Raw genomic sequence first — 15,201 nt, forward strand, 5'->3', positions numbered from 1 at the left:
ACCCCTGGGCCTTGGTCATCTAGTCTGTATAATGGGTGTTCCAGCTGCAGCATGCTGTGCTGAGAATAAGGCAGGGCTGTTTTCCAGCTGATGGGAACCATTCCACAACACCCATTTAACTTTCAATGGAGCAGTACTCTAATTGGACCTAGGCTCCCAGGGATCCTTCAATTCAGAACTGCTATGGCCACTATCCCTGGAGATGTTTCCCTGTAGCCCATGGGAGCTGTTGGGGTCAATAGTTCCAGCATCTGAGTCCTACTGGTAGAAAGGCTTTGAAGTGGGAAGTTTGTACACAGGATGGGTCTTATGGGCATCCTGACTGGCCCTCTAGAGTCACTTCATCAGAGTTCTCGGGTCCCTTCTGACAATCCAGAGGGCTAGGATCTGGGGCTCAGGCCTGAGTGAACCCCCAATGCTTTGTGACAGAAATGGGAGGATTTGAGAGCCTTCATGGCCAGCTCCACCGCTCGCTCCTCCACTCTGTGTAGACATGGCTCATTCCTCCAGCCTCCCTTATGACCTCGGGCTGTGACTGTCCTGTTCCTTACTCCCCTCATGTAGCTCCTGATAACAATTTACTGGAAGCTAGTGAGCCTGGGACAGGTGGCCATGTGAGCAGGCCCCCCAGGGCAGAGGCCTGGGGCAGAGGCTGGGCAGGGGCAAACCTGCCCTCCACCTTCCAGTTCTCTGTGTGTAGTGAGGCAAGGGACTGGGCAGGGACTGCACTGAGATTGGTTTTTAAGGTTTTAAAACTTCTTTCAATTATGAAGAAAGTATGACAAATGATTGAGGTCTATAAAGTTAACATTAACTCCTGTGAGGAACATGCCCCTCAAAACAATCAACCACATGAGATCAAAGACGTAGCATTCACAGAAGGCAGGAAGGAGCAGGTGGTGGTGGTTGTGTGCTATGGAGTCGGTTCTGACTCATAGCAACACTGCATAGGGTTTCCGAGGCTGCAAATCTTTACAGGAACAGAAAGCCTTATCGTTCTTCTGTGGAGCAGCTGGTAGTTTCGAACTGCTGACCTTGAGGTGAGCAGCCTGACTTATAACCACTACCCTACCAGAGCTCCCTGAAGGAGCAAGAAAGATACACAAATCAATGGAAATATCTTTGTGCTGTGTGGACCTTGCTGTAGTTTGCTTATGTTCACTCAACGTTATACAAGGGAGAGTCAAAAAATCATTGCTACTAGGGTTCCCATTCATATATGCATGGGTTTATTCCAAATGAAATATGTCTGCAATCAGTGGATAGCTGCAGATAAATTCCTTCAACAACACATTTATCTCTGGCTTCTTCAGGTACCTTTTTAAAAAGGAACAATCGAAACAGTGTCTTCCGAGGGGCTCTGCTGAGCAGTTAAATTCAAGGCAATAAGGTCAGCTTAGAAGCTATGGTAACATCAATATTTGAATTCCAAAGGGGTAATCTTGATAGATTTTTTTCAAAGGACACAGGATGATCACAGGGACTTACTTTTGAAGAAAATTTAAAACTGCCACGGTGCGAAAAAGGCCAGGAAAGTTGCACAGAAGAATTTTGTTTCCCCTCATCAGTACACTGTGCCTGCTCATTTCTAGAGGGCAGCAAGAGGTGAAACCTTACCCCACCCATTTTACAACCCTAACCTTACCCCTTTAAACTCCCCCCCTCCCACCCCCGGATATCTTTTTTTGCTACCAAAATTCAAAGAACATTTAAAAGGAACACAATTTAAATCCCTAGAGGATGCTCAAACTGTCATTTTGATGTAGTATAAACAAAACAGGGCAGAATTCTTTAGAGAAAAGGTTTCCTTTGTTCGTTTTGTTTTTATGTGCCATAGAGTCAGTTCCAACTCATAGCAACCCTGTACTGGGTTTCCAAGGAGTGGCTGGTGAGTTTGAACCGTCGACCTTTTGATTCAAACAACCTTGCAGTCCAGTGCATTATCCCACAGTGCCAAACCAGGGGAAGGGTTAGAGATGGAAAGGTTGGCTTTAAAAGCATATGGACATACATGAGGGTATGTCAAGAAACAATAGCTTCACATTTTGATGTTTTTGAGTAATAAAGGGTTCTATAATTTTGCAGCAATATTTTTTGGCTCACACTCAAATACTGAAGTTTACTCCATGATGTAGGCAGCTCGATCACACTCACTTCCCAGCTGTGTTGTATCACCTTCGTGAAATTTTATCCATTCTTGTCCTGTTGACAGCCTCAAGGCTGATACTGCTCTGATGCCAGCAGGCCACAAGCTAAGACTGGTTTCCTCCCCTGCTTACCCTCCCTATTTTCCCTCTGTGGTCATTGCTATGAATTGAATTGTGCCCCCAACTAAAATATGTGTTGCAAATCCTAATCTCTATGACATAGCTCCACCACTCATCTGTCAGTTTGTCGTACTGTGGTGCTTACATGTTGCTGTGATTCTGGAAGCTAGGCCACAGGTATTTTAAATACCAGCAAGATCACCCGCTGTGGACAGGTTTCAGCTGAGTTTCCAATGAAGCCAGACTACGAAGAACGACAGACAGACTACTTCTGAACAGTCATTGAAAACTGTATGAATAGCAGTGGAACACTGTCAGCACCAGATTATTGAATATTGAAACATGATGAAGAGCACAAGAATATTGTCAGATATGGTACCCAAAGATGAGCCCTTCAGATTGGTAGGCACTCAAAATACGACTGGGGAAGAGCTAGCTGCCTCCTCAGAGTAGAGTTAATTGTGATTATGTGAATGAAGTAAAGTTTTCGGGAGTTTCATTTGTTGATGAGGCACAACTCAAAATGAGGAGAAATAGCTGTAAAATCCATTAATAATCAGAACACAGAATGATGCATAATCTAGGAAAATGGAAAGTTATAAAAAATGAAATCGATTTCTTAGGTACTGTTGTTAAGTGCTGTAGAGTTGGTTCTGAGCCATAGCTCTCAACTTGAAACCCGTAAAGGGTTTCTCAAGAGCAGCTGGTAAGCTCGAACCACCGACCTTACAGTTCAAACTGACTTTACAGTTCAGTGCATTAACTCCACACACCACATCAAGACTCCATCCTAGGTACTAGTGATCTGAAAGGGACTCGTATTGGCCCTTCTGAATCTGACAATCACATGGCTTACTATGCCAGGAATGACAAACTTAAGAGGAATACTGCCACATTCATCATCAAAAAGAACATAGCAAGATCAGAGATGAAGTACAATGCTGTCTGTGATAGGATAATATCCATACACCTACAAGGAAGACCAGTTAATACAACTACTATTCAAATTTACACACTAAACACTAATGCCAGTGGTGATGAAATTGAAGAATTCTACCAACTTCAACTAAGGAGCTCTGGTAGCATAGTGGTTACGAATTGGGTTGCTAACCTCAAGGTCAGCAGTTCTAAACTACCAGTTCTGCGGGAGAAAGATGAGGCATTCTGCTCCTGTAAAGATTTACAGCCTTGGAAACCCTGTGTAGGGTCACTATAAGTTGGAACTGACTCTACGGTACTAAACAACAACAACAACCAACTTCAACTTGGTAGAATTGAAGAATTCTACGAAGGTCTGGTAGCGCAGTGGTTACGAATTGGGCTGCAAACCCAAGGTCAGCAGTTCAAAACTACCAGCTATTCTGCGGGAGAGAGATGAGGCATTCTGCTCCTGTAAAGATTTACAACCTCGGAAACCCTGTACAGGGTCACTATGAGTCGGAACTGACTCCATGGCACACAGCCACCACCAACTTCTTCAGTCTGTAATTGATCAAACATGCAATCAAGATGTATTGATAATTACTGGCAATTGGAATGAAAAGGCTAGAAACAAAGAGAAAGGATCAGTGGTTGGAAAATATGGCCTTGGTGATAGAAACGATGCTGGAGATCACATGATAGAAATTTGCAAGGCCAATGTCTTCTTCATTGCAAATATCTTTTATAAACAGTATAAAAGATGATTATACACATGGAATTCACCAGATGGAATAAACAGAAATCAAACTGACTACATTCGTGGAAAGATGGTGGAAAAGCTCTATATCATCAGTCTAAACAAGGGTAGAGGCAGACTGTGGAACAGACCATCAATTGCTCATATATGAGCTTAGATGAGAACCAAAACATGACTTTAAATATATCCCACCTGAATTTAGATATCATCTGAAAAACAGATTTGATGCGTTAGACACTAATGACCGAAGACCAGAAGAGTTGTAGGATGACATAAAGAACATCATACAGGAAGAAAGCAAAAGGTCATTAAGAAGACAAGAAAGAAGATCAAAATGGATGTCAGAAGAGACTGAAACTTGATCTTCAGCATAGAGATGCTAAACCAAATGTAAGAAATGAGGAGGTATAGGATCTGAACAGAAAATTTCAAAGGGCAGCTCGAAAAGACAGTGTCAGATATAATGAAATGTGCAAAGACCTAGAATTGGAAAACCAAAAAGGAAGAACACACTCAGCATTCCTTAAGCTGAAAGAACTAAAAAGTTCAGCTCTCAACTTGAAATATTAAATGGTTCTATGGGAAAAATATTGAATAATGCAGAAAGTATCAAAAGAAGATGGAAGAAATCCACAGTGTCACTGTACCAAAAAGAAATAGTCAATGTTCAATCATTTCAAGAGGTAGCATATGATCAAGAGCCACTGATACCGAAAAAAGAAGTCCAGGGGGCACTGAAGACACTGGCAAAGAACAAGACTCCAGGAATTGAGGAAATACAAATTGAAATCTTTCAACAAACTGAGGTAGCACTGGAGGCACTCAATCATCTATGCCAAGAGATTTGGAAGACAACTACTGACCAACTGACTGGAAGGATCCTTATTTGTGCCCATTCCAAAGAGGGGTGGCCCAGTGGAATGAGGAAATCATTGGACAATATCATTAATATTACATGGAAGTAAAATTTTACTAAAGATAATTAAAAACTGGCTGCAGCAGTACATTGTCAGAGAGTGGCCAGAGGTTCAAGCTGGATTCAGATGAGGACGAGGAACGAGGGATATCATTGCTGTGGTCATGTAGAGAATACCAAACAACGTGCTTTATTGACTATGCAAAGGCTTTTGACTATGTGGATCATGACAAACTATGGACAGCATTACAGAAAATGAAAATTTTGGAACATTTATTGTGTTGATGAGGAACGTGTACATAGATCAAGAGGCAGTCATTTGAACAGAACAAGGGAACACCGAATGGTCTAAAATCACGAAAGGTGTGCACCAGGGTTGTATTCTTTCACCATACTTACTCAATCTGTATTCTGAGCAAGTAATCTGAGAAGTTGGATTGTGTGAAGAAGAATGTGGCATCAGGAATGAGGAAGACTCATTAACAACCTGTGATAGTCAGCTGATATAACTTTGCATGCTGAAAGTGAAGAGGACTTAAAATACTTACTGATGAAGAGCGAAGACCACAGCCTCTGGTATAGGTTGCACCTCAATGTAAAGAAAACAAAAATCCTCACAACTGGGCCAATAAATAACATCATGATAAATGGAGAAAAGATTGAAGTTGTCCATGACTTCGTCTTGCTCAGATCAACCATCAACATTCATGGAAGCAGCAGTCAAGAAATCAACCAACATATTGCATTGGGCAAATCTGCTGCACAAGACTTCTTTAAAGTGTTCAAGAGCAAAAATGTCAGTCTGAGGACTAAGGTGCACTTGACCCAAGCCATAGTATTTTTAATCATCTCATATGCATGCGAAAGTTGTACACTGAATAAAGAAGACCGTAGAAGAATTGATGCATTGGAGTTATGGTGTTGGAGAAGAAATTAAAGTACCATGGACTTCCAGAAGAATCAACAGGCAGAAGTACAGGCAGAATAATGCTCTTTAGAAGCCAGGGTGGCTAGACATCATCTCTCAAACTTTGGGCATATTGTCAGGAGGGACCAGTTCCTGGAGGACATCATGCTTGGTAAAGTGGAGGGACAGCAAAAACGAGGAAGACCCCCAACAAGATGGATTGGCACAGTGGCAGCAGCAATGGGTTCAGGTACAGTAAGGACTGTGAGATTGGAATAGGACCGGGCAGTGTTTTATTCTGTTGTGCATCAAGTAGCTATGAGTTGGTACAGACTTGATGGCACCTAACAACAACGAGACACTGCTAGCTATACTCTGGTTTGGAAATGACTTGTCTTTATTATTTTAATGAAAAGGGTTTGCGTAGGGTGTGTCTCAAATCAATTTCTTGAGATTAAAAAAAGTTTAAACAAGCAGAGAGGTGGGGAGGGAGGTACGAAGACACCTGATGCTCAGAAGCAGCTTCCCCTAAAGGTGACAGAGGGATAAAGTCTTCCCCCCAGAGGCTGTGCCCTGAGTTTGGACTTTCAACCTCCTGAATTTCAAGAATACATTTCTGTTTGTTAAAGCTACCCATTTATGACATTCTGTGATAGCAGGACTGGATTAACTGGCAGCGGGTCTGGCTAGGTCCTCACCAGGCCCCAGGAGGAAGGGAAGATTCAGAAGACAAACCTAAGAATGTACAGATGAGGGCAGTGCAGGGGCTGAAGAGTCACCATGGAGGGCCCCACTGGCTTGCAGAGGAGCAGAGGATGAGTAGGTAAGCTGAGGATAAGATGTGTGATGGGAAAGGAACACCAGTGTCTGGTGGTTAGTGGCCTCATATTCCCTGGTGCCCCACAGCACCCATAACTCTTCCCTTGGAGAGCCTAGAGTAAAGTTTGAGTCTTACTTACTTGGTTGATCGAGGCACCACCATGTCCGAGAGTGATTCATAGGTTTTTTGCCATTGTGTGTAGCTTGGTCTGCAAGAATATACAGAATGGTTGTGATTTCTTCAGAAAAGTCTCCTGGAGGTCTAAGCATTTAGGAAGCTTTACCCTATTCCTAAGGGACTGATGGTGAGCAACACTGGGATGAGAGACCTAAATGTCCCAAGGCCTGTCCATGGGTACCAGGAGTTCCTTATCCAGTCCTTTCCGGGCTCAATGTGCAGTGAGGGTCGCCAGACCCGTATGGAAGACAGGGGGTCTCACGTCTGCCTTCATAAACAGCTTGGCTACAGAGATCTGCTTGGAGGTCTGCTACTCATTGCTTTCTATCCTGTGTGACCTTGGGCAAGCTAGTTGACCTCTCTGACCTCAGGAAAATCGTAACAATATGAGGGGTTTTCAAACCGTTCATGGGAAAATTCCATTATCTTTTCATCCCATTTTCCCACAAACGTTTTGAAGCCCACTTGGTGCTTGTAAGAATGAAATAGGCCAACACCTACAAGATGGCACATAGCAGGTGCTCAATATGTGGTCTGTGTTGTCACTGCCACCATCACCAGCCCACCCCTCTGAGATTGATACTTCCTCTTGGGGTCCAGTGTGCAGAGCTGTATGCATCCCCTGATGGGACACAAGGGGATCTGTTACCATCCCCATGCTGGTGGTCTCTCCAAATAGGGCTCATCAGCCACCAAGGGGAAGCTGGCTAAAGGCCAGCTGGGGCTGGGTCAGCTCTCCACTGGGCACCCAACATAGACTCAACACCACACACACTCCACCTTGTTCACTTACTTGGGAACAATGACCAGCAGTGTGATGAGATATTCCGAATCCAACACAAAGTCGTCTTTGCTCACAATGTCACACAGTGTCCGAGTGAAGAGGTTGCCCCTAAAATCCATTTAAAATAAAGAAGGAGTGACCAACATAAAGTAAACAGGGACACCTTGGGCCTGTGTTTGCAGAACACATTACCCCCCAGGCATACCCACAACACACAGGCAGTGAAACAGAACACAGAGACTCAGGACCATCGTCAAACTGACATAACATATTCCACAAAGGCAGGGTTTCTACATCTACATCCTACTTTTGTGAGTAGAAACTGGGGTCTTAAAAGCTCATGAGTGACTCCCTAAGGTGCAAATATTGGTCTCACTCTGACTGAAGGAAAGAAGAGTGATGAAATTTGAAGTCATTTGGAAACAATGGACTAATAGACCACATGAACATTAGTCTCCATGACTCTTAGACCTGAACTAAATGGTGTCTGACTACCGTTACCAAATGCTCTGAAAGGGACCACATTAGAAAATCTTAAATAAAGTGGGAGAAAATGTGGAACACAATTGAAAATCACAAAAAGACCAGGCTTACTGGTAAAATATAGACTGGTGGAACCCCAAGACAATGGCCCTTGGGCATAATTGAGCTAACCCCCATGGCTCAACTTTCAGCTAAGCAATAGATACCTATGTTGTTTGTTGCTAAGTGACATCGAGTCAGTTTTGACTCATTGCAACCCTATATAGGGTTTCCGAGGAGAGGCTGATGGGTTTGAACCTCCACTTTGTGGTTCAAATCAACCTTGCGGTTCAGTGCTTATCCCACAGCGCCATACCAGGACTCCCTAGATAAATATAGGGGAGGACAAGACAAGAACACTAGGAAGGTACACTCGCCATAAAGTAGTCAACCATTCGAGATCAAAAGGGCAGCATTTACCTAAGGACAAAATTCTGAAGGGTGGGGAAAGAAGGAGGAAGAAGTAAGAACCACAGGGAGGAAGTGGGGTAAGTGATATTACACTGAGGAGATTGAGATGAAACAAAGTATATGATTGGCTGAATGTAAAACTGAAGATCTGCTCTGTAAACCTTTACTCAGCTCACACAAAAAAAGGTTTTTTAACAGGAGGATTGCTGCAGGTGGGCATTCTGCTTTGGTGACTCAGTCACAAAGGATCCTGAGGAGAGCTGGGCAGTGGGGGCTGGCTCCTTGGCCTTCTCTCCTGCATATGAATTCCCATCACTGCTGGCAGTGCTGGAGGAGCCCCCACACCTTTGGGGCAGACTGGCACATTCTGACTCATTGCAGACCTCTCTTGGCTCCGTGTCCATCTCCAAATGAGCATAGGGGACCAGGTGGCCTCCAAAGCCTCTGCTTAGCTCAGAAATATTGGCAACAGAGTGATGTATACAGTAGGCACTGTTGTTGTTGTTAAGTGCCGTTGAGTCAATTCCAACCCATAGCGACCCTGTATAGGGTTTCCAAGGAGCAGCTGGTGAGCTTGAACCACTGACCTTGCAGTTCAAATGACTTTGCAGTGTGATGCATCAGCCCACAGCACCACACCAGGACTCTGATGTACACAGTTGTTGTTATGTGCCATGGAGTCGATTCTGACTCATAGCGACCCTGTACAGGGTTTCCGAGGCCTATAAATCTTTACGGGAGCAGAAGCCTCATCTTTCTCCCGCGGAACAGCTGGTAGTTTCGAACTGCTGACCCTGAGGATAGCAGCCCGATTCGTAACCGCTATGCTACCAGAGCTCCTTGATGTACACAGTAGGCACTCAGTAAATGTCATGTTGTTGTTGATAATGATGTTAAGTGCCATCGAGCCAGTTCTGACTCATAGAAACCCTGTAAAGGGTTTCCAAGGAGTGGCTGGTGAGTTTGAACCACTGACCTTGTGGTTCCAACCAACTTTGTGGTCCAGTACATTATCCTGCAGAAATGTTGGCAACAGAGTAATGTATACAGTAGGCACTCAATAAATGCCACAGACCACCAAAAATAAAAAGGGAAGTCTCAGGAATGCTCCTTGGGGCGGGCAGGGCCACCATGGGAGCAGAAGCCTTGAGAATAGAATGAGGGGCCTTAGGACTTGCTAAACATGACAGCTCCTCCCTGGCAGCTGGAGTTAGTGTGCCCTGTCAGTCAAAGCTGCTGCTTCCTCCCCTCCAGGGGCAGGGGACTGGCGGGGGGCGGGGGTGAGGGGGCCCTCAGTGTTACCACCAGTCACCCGAGGGGCTGCCGAATCCAACACCTCAGTGACCTGCTCTGCCCCTATGCAGAGCACCTGCTTTTGGAAGGAAACCTCGGGTGACAGGCAACTTTTAAGTTGCTCAAGTGTCAACAAGGCGGCTGGCTCAGGAAGCCACTCACCGGTCATTGACAGAGATAGACCCAGATATAGCTACGGTTCACTTTACAGGCTTTCAGGTCTGCTGGCCAGGGAGACACTCACCTGAAATAGCTTTTCTAAGTACCCAGGGGTGATCTGGTCTACATCAAGATCAGGGTGTTATTAGAACCGACAAGGCAGTCTATATTAACAAATGGGCCAGGGTACAGCTATCGACATTGTGTGTAGTATTAACACACAGACCATGATGTTAGCATACAATTCTTTCCTTGTAAATCATTCTGAGGCACTCAGTCAGGGCCAAGGCTATAAAGGCAATGGTAAATCCCATTTTACAGAGGCTGGCAATCTGTCAAGAGAACCTAGTACCTGTGGATACCATCACTGAACCATCGCTGTATGACTGTGGACAGACCCTTTTGGCCCCTCTCAATAGTTTATCATCTGACATAGCACTGTCCTCACACTCTTAGACCTACCTGTCCAGTTTACCTCTGAATGCCCAGGACCTGCCACAAAGGAGACTTCCAATCAATGTTTGTCTCATTAATAATTGTGAGCGCTGCAAGAACAGAGATTTTCTTTCACTCTGCACAGGATCCTTTGCGCTCAGCATAAGGCCTGAGGGCATGGTAGGTGGGTAATAAATGTTTATGAAACATTTGTCTGAAAAACGGAAATAACAAAAGAGGACACGGACTATTTTTGCTCCTCTTGGTTTGCATATATTGTTGTGTGTGTGCTCAATAAATCAATGCATGTTACTTTGAACAAATGAATAAACGTACTTCTTCACTAGCTGGACCAGATTATTGCTAAACTTCCAACCAATTCTTGATACATTTACAATTAAAACAGTGAGAAGTGGGTGGCCAGTGGCTGAATGGTCCCAGGGCCCACAGGTCCAGTGCTTTGATTGGTCTAGGTCCCTGTCACCATTTAGAGCTCTTGACCACTGGCAATCTGCCTTCTCCCCTCCTCCCTCTTCCTGAAGAAGTGAGGTGGACCAACGAGGAGGTCAAACTCAGCATGTAGTCAATTAGTTCGGATGCAAAATCAGACAGACAAAAAATAAGCTTCTAGTGGAAGTGAATTGTTCTTGCTTTGGTTTTTAATGTTCCACTCATACATGATTTACTTTTTTCACACAAAAAGAGAGCTGTCCCAATGAGCCTCAGAAGAGGGAGGGTATTTCAGGTGCTTTTTCCTTTCTTCCTAGTGGTAAGTCAATGAGAGGCATGATTGGGAGAGCAGACAGTTCTGAGCATCCTTGGGCCACTTCCCTTTCTGGATACCTTCAGATCCCCTTGAGCAGGGGTGGGGAACATTGGGTCTACGGGTCATATAAAGCCCACAAAATCATTTGGTCTGACCCTGTCAAGGCAACCAAAGTTCCAGCCGTCATCACATTAGGAGTGAATTAATTGTTTGACCAAATATAGCAGGCTAATTTTTTAAGTTGATCATTTTCTATGGCCCATGAACGATGTTATAAACTTATCTGAACAAACGCTCCCCATGCCTGCCATAGAGTCTGAGGAGACTGTGAATGTGAGTCTTATTCCTGCCAACTCTACCCTCCTTTGGGCCCCCTTAGCAGGACCTCACCTGACTTCTTACACACGCCCAACAATAGGATGCTTATAACCTCACAGGTAGTCACTGCCACCATGAAACTAAGCTGACACTTTTCTCCTAGTACCTCCCACCATCTGGGTGGCATGTTCTGTCTGCTGGGCCTCACAGAGCAGTCTGCTTTTTCCTGCACAGTGGCCTTTCAGGGAGCTGGAAAAGACACTTAAGTTCCTGAAATTTCTCTGTTCTTGACTACGGAGCCCCACTACCCTCTAGTGCCTCTCCCAAGGGCCAGGTTCCAACACCCCTTTACCTGACACTGCCCTACACTATAAAGCTTCCATAGAAGGGCATTGGTTCACATTCTAGGTGTTCTGAAGAACCAAGGAAGGTCAGTGTCAGGGAGAAGGGTGGTGAGGTTGGGGGCCTCGTGGAAGAAGTTATTCCCTTGACTGCCCAGATGCTCCTTTCACATGCTGTAGATGTTGGTGAAGCAGGAGAGTCTAAGTGAGGGATTCTCACTCTCCCATACACAGATGAAGACGCCCCATCACCAACTGACCCTATAGCAAGTGCACAAACCCTGCCTGGGGTCAGGCTGGTGGAGCTGCAGGGAGGGAGCTGGTACTCACATGGACTTCTTCTCCAGGTTCTCCAGGTTCATCTTCAGAGTGTTGTAAGTGGCTGTGCGAGATTTCAGGTCCGTTTCGATTTGTGCTAGTTGCTATGTGTAAAAGCAGAAGAATCTGGTGACCTTCAGTGTTCAAGAAATTGGTTGAACTTTTCAAAATGAGCCACAAATTGCTCAGGGTGCATTTAGGAAAACCAAATCCTTCCTGTTTACAACTTCTGCTTCACTCTGCTCTGCTCATAGATATTCCAGCACTTGGCTCTGACAGGAAGTCTATGAGCAGACAGGGACAAGACAAATAGCCCCTCTTCACCAACACTGAGACATAGATGGCTTTCCCAGAGTCACATAGTCAAATCCTCTTCTGTCTAGTGGGCCACCTGTAGTGTGTGAGCAGCTCCTAAGCCTCCAGCCCCAGCCCCTTCAGGGGTCCTGGTGTGGAGCTGCAGGTTAATGCACCAGACCACAAGGTTAGTTTGAACTGCAAGGTGAGCAGCTTAAACTCACCAGCCACTCCTCAGGAGCCCTTTACAAGGTTGCTATGAGTCAGAACCGACTTGACGACACTTAGCAACAATGAAAAAGCTCAGCTTAGGTTGACCCCCCAATCATTGATTTTATGTGGTCCACCAGGACCCCAACTTCCCAGTGTGCCCGACCCTATCCCCGGCCTGTGCCCACTGCAGCCCTCCTTCCTGTGGAGCCTTTTGATGATCTCAGGTGAGAATACCCTCTCCACCAGGGGCTACAAATGGATTAGCAAAAGGGAACGAAAAATGTCTAACAGGTTCCAACCACTGGACACCCTCGCTGAATGTGAGAGCTGAAGATTACTGCAAATTAATGTGCAAGGCCAGTGACACCAGCAATGCAATGCCACGGCTGCGTGTTTAGTACTGCTGGCTAATGTGGAAAAACACCAGCCCCTGGCCGCCAGGGACTCACATTCAAATAGCAGAATCCACTCATAAGAAACTAGCTCAACAAAGCAGAGTATCCCGCACTGTGGAAGACTGTGCAGCCATTAAATGAATGAGGCAGACAGAACTGCTGCTACTCAGAGGTGTGTGCCAGCCAATTGTGTGTACTTCTCCCTTTCTCTTCTCAATTCCATGTGCAATGACATGGGGTATGTATACTACAGAAACCAACAAATGCAGCAAAGTAGGGCCTTTTAAGAGGAAAGCTGGCCCACCCGTATTCCACTGCTGATTCGGAAATATTTCAGGAATTACAGTTTTTAAATATTAGGTGAAATTAGGACATTTCCAGATAAACAAAAATAAAACAAATTTTATTTGATTTGTAAGGATCAAATCAACGTTACAACAAATGCTAAAGGGTACTCTTTGGATTGAGAAACAACAACCACAGGAGAAAAAAAACCCCTAAAATTACCATACATGATAACACCACCCAGAAATCAATACAGATACAGAAGTATTTAAAGTAAAACAAATCTACAATACAGAAAATAGGGACCCAGAGATATCAATGTATGGTGAAGACAACTACAAAGCAAAAAGAGGGAATAGCGTAGATACAGAACATCCAAATGGTAAGGAAGTCAAGTACATTTCAAGATAAAACAGACCGTTTTAAGCAGAAAAAAAAATTATAAAGTACAGGGCAACCTTACAGAAAAAGAATACAGCTGCACATCAAAATAAAAAATGAGGAAAAAGTCAGTCAGTAAACATTAACATAACAGAAATGAAAATGAAAGGAAAACCCACAAACCAAACAAACTCAGTCTAGAAAATTATCTGGAGCAAAGAATCTAGCAGCACCACTAAAAAACCACATACAGAGAAAAGTGACAGCAATAAATTGATATCTATTGATAATTACACTGAATGTAAATGAATTAAATGTATCTATCAGTCAAGAGACAGAAAGAACAAAATGGAACATTTCTTCATATGTTGGTTGGCTGCCCGGATCGCCTCCTTGGTGAATTGTCTATTCATGTTCTGTGACCATTTTTCAATTGGGTTATTTGTCCTTTTCTTGTAGAGGTGTTGTTGTTGTCGTTGTGAAGTGCCTTCGAGTTGATTCCGACCCATAGCAATCCTGTATAGGGTTTCCAAGGAGCAGCTGGTGAACTTGAATCACCGACCTTGCAGTTCAAATGGCTTTTCTGTCTGGTGCAATTAACCCACAGCGCCACAACAGGACTCCTTAGAGATGTTGTAGGTTCCTATATATTTTGGAAATTGGTCCCTTGCCTGATGTGTCATTCCAAAAGATTTTTTCCCGTTCTGTGGGCTCCCTTTTTACTCTTTTGATGAAGTCTTTTGCTGCACACAAGTTTTTAATTTTTAATATGTCCAATTGATCTATTTTGTCTACTTTTATTTGTATAATTTTCACAAAATGTTTGGTAGTCTGTGTATACCCTGTATTGGAGCTCTCACATCTGTCCCTATTTTTTTCATTGATGGCCTTTGTAATTCTGGGATTCACATTTAGGTCTTTAATCCATGCTGAGTTGGTTTTTGTATAAGGCGTGAGGTAAAGGTCTTGTTCAGGCTTTTGCATATCACTTTCCAGTTCTGCCAGCACCATCTGTTGAAGAGACTATATCCTCCCCATGCAATATACTTAGGTACTTTGTCAAAAATCAGTTGGCTGTATGTGGATGGGCTAATTTCTGCTCAATTCTGTTCCATTGATCAATGTATCTTTCATTATACCAGTACCAAGCTGTTTTGACCACTGTAGCCGTGTAGTAAATTTTGAAATCAGGGAGTGAGAGCCCTACCACCACCACCACCACCTTGTTCTTCTTCTTAAGCAGTGTTTTGCTTATCCTGGGTCTCTTTCCTTTCCATACAAAGTTTGTAATTATTTTTTCCATCTCTTTGAAGAATGCCATTGGGATCTGGATTGGGATTGCATTATATGTGTAAATTGCTTTGGGCAGTATTGACATTTTCACAATGTTAAGTCTTCCTATCCAGAGCATGGTATATTCTTCCATTTTTGTAAGTCTCTTTTGGTTTCTTGTAGTAGCATTCTGTAGTTTTCTCTGTATAGGTCCTTTGTTTCTCTGGTTACATTTATTCCTAGATATTT

The 15,201-nt window shown here is 44.0% G+C and overlaps 1 protein-coding gene across 2 annotated transcripts in view; it reads right to left on the reverse strand.

Moving 5' to 3' along the window:
- ATP6V1C2 (ATPase, H+ transporting, lysosomal 42kDa, V1 subunit C2) overlaps positions 1-15,201 on the reverse strand; it is a 111,786-nt gene that overhangs the window by 10,459 nt on the left and 86,126 nt on the right. For both annotated transcript variants that reach the window (XM_006869460.1, XM_006869459.1), the window contains exons 5-7: positions 12,125-12,216; positions 7,559-7,657; positions 6,728-6,796 (exon numbers count right to left, since the gene is read on the reverse strand). In XM_006869460.1, coding sequence (XP_006869522.1) covers positions 6,728-6,796; positions 7,559-7,657; positions 12,125-12,216 — 260 coding nt within the window. The remainder of the gene's footprint in view (positions 1-6,727; positions 6,797-7,558; positions 7,658-12,124; positions 12,217-15,201) is intronic.

This window comes from Chrysochloris asiatica, unplaced genomic scaffold (assembly GCF_000296735.1).
Source record: "Chrysochloris asiatica unplaced genomic scaffold, ChrAsi1.0 scaffold00131, whole genome shotgun sequence".
NCBI lineage: Eukaryota > Metazoa > Chordata > Mammalia > Afrosoricida > Chrysochloridae > Chrysochloris > Chrysochloris asiatica.